This window comes from Quercus robur, chromosome 1, assembly GCF_932294415.1.
Source record: "Quercus robur chromosome 1, dhQueRobu3.1, whole genome shotgun sequence".
In the NCBI taxonomy this organism is placed as follows: Eukaryota; Viridiplantae; Streptophyta; class Magnoliopsida; order Fagales; family Fagaceae; genus Quercus; species Quercus robur.
The window spans coordinates 28,475,522-28,486,962 of NC_065534.1; the positions used below are offsets into that span (position 1 = coordinate 28,475,522).

The following is an 11,441-nucleotide window of genomic DNA, read 5'->3' on the forward strand; positions in this document are numbered from 1 at the left end:
AGTTTGGGAAACAAAAATATATTAGGATAGGGAAACATAAGAATATGCATGGAGGTGTCCCCTTAAAAGGAATGGTGGGTTTGTCACTCTGTTGGTTGAGTAATCCTATCCTACATAATTAGTCGTAAGTGGTAAGTAAGGTTACCAGTTGATGAAGGGTCTCTTAGCTTCCACATAAAAATGCTAATCTACATTTAACATTTAGATCTTAATTATTAAGGTATTGAATAGATGAAGCCATGAAGAGATTCACAGTCACTGGTCACAGCTCCTGCGGGGTTTTTTATTTTTTTTATTTTTTGGGGGGGGGGGGGGGGGTGGGGATAGATCTTTTAACTAAGGTATTATCCGCATATTTGTCTTTTTTCAAGTTTTTAATAGTTGAAGAGTCTTTTACCTTCCACATTTAATCGGAACGTTGCTTTGATCTTAGAAAGATCTGAAATTTGTTAGAATCCACAAAAAAACTGATGGAATCATACACATTAAAGTATCTAATTCGATGTTGTCAATTTGAGGAAGAAAGTGAAACTGAAAAAGGTCGCAAACATTTTAAGCAATCTGTTTTTACATTCTTTAGAACTTTCAAAACAAACCAAAGCGTTTACATACTCCCCGGGGCCCGGACAGGTAGTCGGGGACACATCATGACAATTATCAAACTTAAAACTAAAGAAGAACTATGCCTATTTATTTTCTGCGATTACAAGTTTTATTTTTTGAGATCTTCTACAATCACAGAATCAGGCATATGCTTATTTAATTACTATGGCAATAGAGGGACCAAAATCACAATTTAGCCAGAAATCTCAATCGATTTGACATCAGGCGTCTTCACCTCCACCTTAGGGACCGTCACAGTGAGAACACCATTCTCCATGGAAGCCTTAATCTCATCCATCTTTGCATTCTCAGGAAGCCTAAACCTCCTCAAGAACTTACCGCTGCTACGCTCCACTCTATGCCACGTGTCTTTCTTCTCTTCCTTCTCCACCTTCCTCTCTCCGCTTATTTGGAGCACCCTGTCATCTTCAACTTCAACCTTCACTTCCTCTTTGTTGAGCCCAGGAAGATCAGCTTTGAACACATGGGCTTCTGGGGTCTCCTTCCAATCCACGCGAGTGTTAACCAAAGCAAAAGTTTCTTTTGCAAACTGAGGTTCAGATGAGAACGGAAAATCCTTAAATGGGTCCCAAATCTCGAGCGAGAATGGATCGAAGATATTGCTTCGGCGGCTACCAAAGAAGCTTGGAATTAGCGACATCTAAGTTAATAACTACTGTAAAGAGAAAACCTTAGAAGTTGTTTTTGTTCGTTGGGAAAGCTTACAATGATACTTGCGACTTCGGATTGGTTTGGAAAGAAAGAATGATTTCTATATTTATAGGTTCTTGTAGGATTCTTCATGTGTTTTCTCGCGAACTCTAGTAGTTGTTTGTCTCCTCGATCTGGTCTCGTTAACGAACTTTCTTGTTTTTCAATGAACTTTCCAGTTTCTCTAGCATCTTTGAGAACCTTCTGTTGGACCTAGCGTTCTAGCCCAGTTATTACTAGGCTGTGCCAAAATGCCCACAAATACTCGTATTGGGCCTAATCCATTAGTCATCCAAAGTTTTATGAATGCCTTAGTTTTTTTTTTTTTTATTAGAAAAAACTCAACCAAAAAAAAAAATTTTAAAACTTATCAGACACTCTTGGTGCACAACAACTCGTTATTTCCACCGCTCATATAAATAATAAATCCAACTAGAAGTTTAACTAATATAATCTTCTATAACATGAGATGAAGGAGATTCACATCGATTTAGTCATTGAGCACTAAATAATTACTTAAAAAAACATATATTTTCTCTTCTCAATAGTTTGTATTTAATAAAATTTGAGTGCACGTGCATGAATATGTAACTCAATACAAAGTCATATTAATTATTATAAATTGTTAAATATTGAAGTATTGAGTGTAAACAAGTAATAGAATGCAAGGCTAGCACATACCATGCATCAACTAGAGCTCTGTTGATGTGCTTGCCAAGACAAGTTGTATCAGGTAGAAGTTTTGTAATCCATTACACACCTCTAATGTATTTTCTACTCGTTTAATTTGTGATTTAAGTACATATTGGTTAATGTCCTTTTTTTTTTTTTTTTTTTCCAAAAATCCACGAAAAAAGATAGCCCAATTATTTTAGGGCCCATTATTCTTTTATTTTATTTTATTTGCCCTAAACTTGTGTAACTTTATTGGGAAATTTTGAAGGAGTGTAGTATTGATTGGGATTTGGGTCCCGTGCAATATCCAATTACTCTACTTCTTCTCACATAAATTTTTACTATCTTAATTTTTAACTTTAATTTTTTAACTATTATTCAAAATTTAGTATTTAATGGTTGAGATTGAAAATTATTTTTTTCAATTTTCAATCTCAAATAATTTTCAACCTCAACCAGTCATTGCTATTGCATCAAGTACAATACTCTATCGTATTGATTGAGATCAAAAGGAGAATCTATTTAAGCTTACCTATGGTACTAGGATGCTGATTTTGAATAAGGGCTTGGACCTGGAGCAGTTGCAAACTCCATGAACCTATGAGTAGTAGACCCATGTGCAAGCTACAAGCCCAGAAAATAACGCCCAAATAATTAATTTTCTCAGTGCATTCTTCTAGGTTATATACTGCAATCTCCATGTCATCTTTACCACACACGTGTAAGTTAGATTAAGGGACTCCTCCTGTCCCATCCAACATATCCTGGAACTATCAACCAGTAACTGTAAGGCTGCTTGATTACTGTTCAGACATCACTACTACATTAATGTAGCCAGAGAGTTGGTTGAGAGGCAATTAATGTGGAGGCCATAGCCTTTGAAGTATTTGTTTGCCTTTTTACTCTTATCCTTGGTCCAATGTCCTACCCTCAATTATGACGTAACCCCATAGTAAGTCCGCGATGTCAAGGCACTTAGATTCGGCTTGGACACATGTTGCAGAGAATACTTTTGTTCTCGAATGCTTATTGGACCCATCTCACCTTGCCTCTACTCCTATCTCAACTTTATTCTATTCATAGCCTTATTTGGGCCTCCTCGGATGGTCCAAAGTCCTCGGATAGGGCCATAGGCCCAGTTACTACCACTTTTAATAATACTTCCTGATTAACTGGCCCCCACAATAGCCCCTCAAAATCTTTCTTTTTGACTCCTCGGAAGAAAAGGATGATTTTGACATCCTTATCCTATCTCGTTTTTGGCTTTACTTCGTATTCCTGATCTCCTTCATGTCATTTGGTATGCTTTGGATACGCTCCTAACGCTTCAACGTCCAAGGCGTGCTTAGCATTAAATTTTGACGACGTCCCTGTCTCCCATGTTCAACAGTAAGATGTAGATCGAACGGTGGGAGACTTTTCTTGTTTTACGAGCGGGAACTTTCTCGCTTGTAACTCCTGAGCCAATATAAATAGTTTTTCAAATCAACTCTCTCTCCTACTCTCAACAATCACACAATTCTAGAGCTTATACACTGAACTTGTCACTTTCTTTCATTTCCCTGTGCATCTACATATACTAGACTCTTGTTCGAGGACCCTCTCTCAAACCTGTAAGTCTTCTCAAAACCTCTTTTTAACTTCCATCTTGAACTTATCGATTTTTTTTCGAAACCCCTTAGGAGAATGGGTAAATTCGAAGATCTGGTTAAATCCAAGGAGGGTATGAGAAGTTTCTGGGCTAAGTATAGGATTCCCCCAACAGTGGGTGTAAGGTATGCGGCCCAGGGTGAGTGGGCCGGTGCCAGAAGAATAGGGGAAGTGGTCATTCCTGTGATTGCCTTCATAGAAGGTGGGATGACCATTCCTGTGGGTGCTATTACTAGGAACTACCTTAGGTTCTTTAGGTTGTCCCCTACTCAATGTGCCCCGAACATTTTTAAGGTTCTAGGAAGTATAGAAGCCTTGAACGAAAGGATGAACCTAAACCTAATCCATCATGATATGAACTGGGTGTACAACCTCAACCATTTAAAGGGGCAGGGTTACTATCTCGAGTCGAGGTATCCCGCGATGAGGCTAATTCAATACCTTCCCACTTCAAACAAGAACTTAAAGGAGGATTTCCTTATCCTTTCCATGGAATGGCATGATGGTCTGCCTTGCCCGGTGGAGGAGGGAGAGCCAGGTGGGAATATAGTCGTAGATTTATAAAGTTTGGTTTATACACATATTTTTCTTCCTTCTTTTTTTTTTTTTTTTTTTTTTTTTTTTTTTGTTTTTTGAGTCCCAATATTCGTATCTCTAATGACACTTCATTTCAATTCAATGATTTCGCAGATAGACGTTCTACCAAGCCCAGACTCAGCTTAGTCAACAAAGCAAGCTTGGACAGGGTATTGCAAGCCGAGATATACGTGAACGAAGCTGACGGCCAACTTCGGGAAGCCCATTTAATCCTCGGATACACCCCCCTCTAGTTTGCTTTCCAAGCACCTAAGTGTGTGATCAGAGCCCGTGATCCTCGGCTCCACCATATTAGCATTGCCTACAAGGGGTTCGTCGTCCCAGAAAGTGTTCCACTTCCTAGAGACACCCCTCGCACTCAACCCCTCTTCGTTGCCACTGTCTTAGCAGGAGCCTTTTCATCCCAACTTGCCCTCAGAGAAGAGGGAGAAGAAGAAAAAGAGGCAGGAGAAGAAGAAAATCCAGAGGAAGTTGTAGAATTATCACACTCCTCGGATGATTTCAAGATTTTTAATCAACCTATACACTCCGAGGAAGATCTTGACGAAATGGGTCTACAAAGGAAGCCCCAGAAAAGTCTTGTGAAGCTGATAGAGAATCAGCCTGGGAAGAGTGCACCGGTGAAATTTACGCAGTCTTAAATTCCTCCTCCTCCTACCAAGTCTCCTCCTCTCGCTCCTCATCAGCCTTCTCATCAACCTCCCCAGCCGGTCAGAGCAGAAGCTGCCAATTTGAAAAGGCGAAAGGAGCAGAAAGGGAAGGACGTGGTAGATACCAAAAAATCTTGTCCGACTCGTGAAGAAGAGGCCTAATAAGCTGCAAAGTAGCAGAAGACTAACCATACTCTACAGCGAGGCCAGGAGAGGTCGGACACTCAAACTCCTGAGCCACAATCCTGGCTGCCAGCACCCATGGACGGTAGGGAGCCCCTAAGAGATGATGCATCAATTAGGGACTTCAACGGTGGCATTGGGTGCCACATAGCCTCGGCTATACAGGAAGCTTTATTACTTCCAAAGGACATGGCCGAAATAAAAAATGCAAGGAAGAATGAGCTCATCCTCAACAATAAAAGATATTTGGGAATAGTATAGCGTTAACTCTCTTCTTTTCCTTTTCACGATTATTACTCACTGATGTGTGCTCTCTATTGACTATGGTGTTGATTTCTTCCTTTTAGATTATCCAAAACACTTTTAGATTGGATGAGATGTACAATAACTGTTACCAACAGTTAGAAGACGAAAGGAAAAAAAGGACATCGGCCATACAAACTTTAACCATATCCGAGCACAACTTGGTGGACGCGAGGAAGAAACTAATTGCTGAGGAGTAAGCTCGTAAAAGTGCTGACTCGGCCTTGGAAGGCGCACAAAGGCAAGTCGAGGATCAGAGAAAGCGCTTGCGCGAAGCAAATGAAGAATTGAAAATTGCCAGGGATCAAATGGCAGTCCTTAAAATGCAGCTAGAGTAGGCCCAAAAGTTAAAGGATCAAGCTGAAAAATCCAGGGAGGAGGTCGAGAAGGCAAAGGCAGAGGCCGAGTAGGCAACGAACGAGGCCGAACAGAAAGGTTACGACCTTGGGGTGGTCGAGACAGAGGAAACCCTCAGGGTAGAGGTGCCAATGGTATGCTACATTTACTGTGCCCAAACTTGGAATGAAGCCTTTAACTGAGCTGGGGTCAAGGCTTCATCCAAGTTGAGGAAGGCAGAGAATGTGTTCTATCCTACTACAATTCAAGCATCGGACCCTCCATCCACCCAAGCCGAGGTGACTCCTCCAACTATTGAGCTCGATCAAGAAGTTCCACCTCAGAATCCTCTTCCTCCTAGCCAACAAAAACCTGCCAAAGAGGCCAGTGTAACCGAAGAAGCATCTTTGGACAAAGCTGCAGTTGCTCCTGAGGCAAAGGTAGCCTCTTAAGGTTTTCAACAAGATTTGACTTCCACAATCATGCCAGCCGAGGGAGATGCCAAGGACAAAGAGAGAATAACTCCTCTGGGGGTAGAAAAACCGGCCAACCAAACTTCCAAGCTTCAAATTAAGCTGAAAAAATAGGCCCTTATTTTGTAATGTGATTAGGACTACTTTTGTAAGGATCTTGTCTTTGTTTGTTTCTTGTTGTTGTTATTGTTTGTTTTGTTTTTCGTTTTTGTTTGTTTTTTTTTTTTTTTAGACTTATCTTAATGAAGTATGCATTTTTACTTTTGGAATTTGCTTTGAATTGTCGTTTACTTTGTTTCTGCGTTGTTTGTTTTGTCATTTCAGTTTGAATGGTTTCATCTTGATTGTCTTTTGTTTAAAAGAGAAAAATAAAACTTCCATACATTTACAATTGGTGGTTAAAATGGATGATATGCTTTAAGACTATGAGGTCACATGGAGACATTTTGGATACGTATGTACTCCTTATAATAAACTAAAACTTAAGGAAGTGTTTAAAATTTGGATAAAGCTGGGTTTAAAGTATTTCAGTTATACATTGAATGGTGCTTACAGGCTTATTGGGATTTATATCTTCAATAGGTAATTAGGAACCCTTTGATCCAGGGATGATATCAGAGGGTTTATTATTTTGGAAAGTTCAAGCTCATGTGGCACTAGCGTTTGGATAGCAAGGAGTTGTATTAGTTTCTACTGAACCCATTTAGTGATTCCAAAGATGTCATAGGGTGTTAATTTCCATTAAGTTTGTGGTCCAAGGACCTCACATAACTTAGTTTCTATTTAACACTTCAATAGATGTCATAAGGTATTAATTTCCACTAAGCTTGTGGTCCGAGGACCTGACATAACTTAGTTTCTGTTTAATACTTCAATAGGCGTCATCGGGTATTAATTTCCACTAAGCTTGTGGTCCGAGGACCTGACATAGCTTAATTTCTATTTAATACTTCAATAGACGTGGAAATACAAGATGCGTGATTAGCATAAATTAAAAGAAACCCAACTAGATTACTTTTATTAATAATAATACCTCTTGAGATTGTTTACATTCCAAGGATGGAGTACATGTTTTTCATCTACATCTTCCAGATAATAGGCTCCTATTCCAGCTACTATGGTAATCCGGTATGGTCCTTCCCAGTTAAGCCCTAATTTTCCCCAAGCTGGGTTCTTGGTAGCTCTGAGAACTTTCCTTAGCACCAAATCTCTTACAGCTAATGGCCTCAGCTTTACATTGGTATCATAGCCTTGCTTAAGCTTGTGTTGGTAATAAGCCAATTGGACCGTCGCATTATCCCTTCGTTATTTGATCAAGTCCAAACTTTTCCCTAACAACCCATCATTACCGCCCGAGGTAAATGCAGTAGTCCTTAACGTTGGGAAACTAGTTTCCAGAGGGATGACAGCCTCAGCTCCATAGGTCATGAAGAAAGGAGTCTCTCCTGTTGATCGTCGAGGCGTTGTTCGATAGGTCCAAAGAACATGCGGTAGTTCCTCCACCCATTTTCCTTTTGCATCATCCAGTCTTTTCTTAACTCCATTGACTATTACCTTGTTAACAGCTTCAGCTTGTCCATTCCCTTGAGGATAGACTGGAGTGGAGTACCTATTCTTTATCCCTAAGTCTGAGCAGTATTGCCTAAAAGCGTTACTATCAAATTGAAGGCCGTTATCCAAAACGGGAGTGTGGGGAGTTCCAAATCGCATAACAGTACTCTTCTAGATAAACCTCTTAACATTTACGTCTCTAATGTTAGCCAAAGGTTCAGTTTCGACCCACTTAGTAAAATAATCCGTGCCGACCAGCAGATACTTTTTGTTTCCTAATACTCTAGGAAAAGGGCCTACAATGTCTAACCCCCATTGACCAAAAGGCCAAGGGCTAGACAGAGGGTTAAGGACTCCTCCAGGCAGGTGGATGTTTGGAGCGAACCTCTGACACTGGTCATATTTTCTAACATACTCCTGTACTTCTTTCTGCATATTTGGCCACCAGTATCCTTGAGTGATGGCCCTGTGTGATAGGGACCTTCCCCCTGTATGACTTCCATAAATTCCTTCATGTAGTTCCTCTGGAGTGATTCTGACATCTCAAGATGTATGCAAAGCAAATATGGCCCAGAAAAAGAGCGTTTGTATAACTTTTTTTCCTCAGATAACCAAAACCAAGGAGCTTTCCTCCGTATTTTCTTGGCTTCTATTTTCTCTTCAGGCAAGGTGTCACTTTCAAAGAATTTCAATATGGGATCCATCCAGTTCAGCGCGAGATTGACTTGATGAACCTAAGTCGCATCCTTCCCTGCTGGGGTGGGGGTGCACAAATCTTCAACGATTATCACCCGGGGAAAACTCTGTGATGAAGAAGTAGCAAGGGTTGCCAAGGAATCGGCATGGGTATTTTCACCTCGGGGAATATGCGACAAGTCAAAAGATTCAAATTTCATTTGCATACGCCTAACTAGACTCAAATATTCCTGCATTCTTGCATCTCGGGCTTCCAGTTCTCCTTTCACCTGGCCGACTATCAATCTTGAATCCGAGAATAACTTTACTACCTTTCCACCCATTTTCTGAACCATACTCATTCCCATCAACAAAGCCTCATACTCTGCTTCGTTGTTAGTAGTTGAGAATCCTGGCCTCAAGGACTTCTCAATGATAATCTTTTCAGGGGATATCAGAACATCCCCAATCCTACCCCCTATTGGTTTGCTGGTCCGTCCACATATACTCTCCACGAGGAAGTGCCTTGTGTAGAGATTAGACCAACCGACTTTTTCATCCATGTCACTTTGCTTCACGTCAGCTTCTTCTGGACATTTAGCGAACTCGGCTACTAGATTGGCGAGGACTTGGCCTTTCACCGAGGTGTGGGGCATATACTTAATGTCGAAAGCACCTAGGACTGTGCCCCACTTAGCGATCCTCCAGTATAATCTGCACTTCAAAGTATGGACTTGAGTGGTAGTTGAGTTAAAACTACTACAGAGTGGGCCTGGAAATAATGTGGGAATTTACACGTTGCATGGACAATCGCCAAGTTGGCCTTTTCCAATGGTAAGTATCTCACTTCGGCTTCGTGAAGTGACTTACTTACGTAATAAATTGGTCTTTGGATGCCGCTATCTCTCGTATTAAAAAAAAAAAACTAACTGCATGAGAGGCAACTGCCAGATAAGCAAAAAGGACCTCATCCACCTCAGGGCTACACAGGATAGATGGCCTGGACAGGTACTCTTTGAACTATTGAAATGCCGCAGCACATTCTTCGGTCCACTTAAATCCTTTCCACTTATGCAATAGAAGGAAAAAGGGGCGACACCTCTCAGCTGACTTAGAGATAAATCGGTTCAAAGCTGCAATCATTCCTGTCAGTTTCTGCACCTCTTTCGGATTCTGAGATGCTTGTAAATCATTAATGGCCTTAATTTGTTCTGAGTTCACCTCAATTCCCTTATGAGTCACCATGTACCCCAAGAACCTTCCGGAGCCTACCCCAAAGGAACACTTTGAGGCATTCAGGCGTAGCTTATGCTCTCTCAGTATTCCAAAAATGATCGCAAGATCTTCCACACTTACTCTTCACAACCATATCATCGATATAGACTTCGATGCTTCTGCCTAGCTGTGGTTTGAACATTTTTGTCATCATCCGTTGATAGGTAGACCCTGCATTTTTCAAACCAAAGGGCATTACTTTATAATGATAGTTTCCAATGGGGGTGACAAAAGTTGTCTTCTCTTGATCGTCCAATGCTAACAGTATCTGGTGATATCCTTGGAAGGCGTCCAAAAAACTCATCCGAGGATGACCTACTGTTACATCTACCAACTGATCTATCTTCGGCATAGGAAAAGGATTCTTAGGACAAGCCTTATTGAGGTCCATGAAGTCCACGCACACTCGCCACTTCCCAGTCTTCTTTTTCACCACCACTGTATTGGCTAGCCATTAAGGGTAAAAAACCTCTTTAATAGCCCCGACCTGCTTGAATTTGGCCACCTCACTTCTGACAGCTTCGGCGTGCTTTTTTGATGGGCACTGAGGGGCTGTCTTTTTCGGAATAATGGTAGGATTCACATTGAGTTGATGAAATATGAAACTCGTATCTATACCTAGGGCTTTGTATGGGCTCTATGCGAACACATCGACATTTTCTCTGAGGAATTACGGTAATCGCTCTTTCTCCTACGAAAGCAGTTTAGCCCTAACTTGGAAAAACCTCTCCGGATCATCAGCAATAATTAACCTCTCCAAATCTTCACACTTTACCTTGTCGGCTGTTCCGTTTAGGGGTAATGCTGAAACTTTTAATTGCTATAATCCATTATTGGCGGTAGTCAAGGTCTCTGCCTCTGGCCAATGTTGTATAGCCGCTATTAGGCATTGCCGGGCTGCGACTTAACTTCCTACTATCTTTAAAACTTGGCCTCCAGATGGGTACTTCACCTTCTGATGTAAAATAGATGAGACTGCTCCTAGGGTGTAAAGCCAAGGTCTGCCCATAATAGCCGTATACGGAGAGAAAACGTCCACAACGATGAAGTCCACCTCTACTACATCCATATCGATTTGTTCAGGCAATTTGATCTAGCCTTTTGGAACGACCATCCTTCCCTCAAAACTCACGAGAGGGTAACTGTTGGTTGCTAGGTTCTCAGGCCTCAAGCCTAGCCCCTTGTACAAATCTGGGTACATTATATAAGTAACATTGCCCTGATCAATCATCACCCTCTTCACATCATGCCCACCAATTCTTAGTGTGAACACCAGAGCATCATCATGGGGTTGTATGGTTCTAGCCTTGTCCTCGTCAGAAAAGCCCAAAATCAGCGGGATGTCCATCCTAGCTCTTTTGGATGCTTTGCTGTGCTCCTTAGCTGGAGATTGTAACACCGACAGCACTCTGGAAGGACAAGATCCAGTCCTCTCTGGGGTAGCAAAAATAAAATTTATTGTGCCAAGGGGGAGTCTCAAAGAAGCATCCTCGCGCATCTCGAAGCCTGCCTGGTCTACCCAACCATTGGAAGGATGCAAGAGTTGCTTTAACTTCCCTTCTCAGACTAGCTGCTCCAAATGGTCCCATAAATTCCTACAATCCTCAATGGTGTGCCCATAATCCTGATGATAGTGACAATAAAGATTCTGATTGTGTCTCTTAGGTTCTCCCGCCATTTTGTTTGGCCATATAAAAAATGGCTCATTTTTAATCTTCTCCAATACTTTTCGCATCGGCTCCCGAAACACAGCATTAAC

The 11,441-nt window shown here is 41.3% G+C and overlaps 1 protein-coding gene across 1 annotated transcript; it reads right to left on the minus strand.

Moving 5' to 3' along the window:
- Positions 1-532: 532 nt before the first annotated feature.
- On the minus strand, positions 533-1,418 carry LOC126728288 (18.5 kDa class I heat shock protein-like). The gene has a single exon (XM_050434140.1). It carries the CDS (start codon positions 1,262-1,264, stop codon positions 797-799), a length of 468 nt encoding a protein of 155 aa, XP_050290097.1. The 5' UTR covers positions 1,265-1,418; the 3' UTR covers positions 533-796.
- Positions 1,419-11,441: the final 10,023 nt, after the last annotated feature.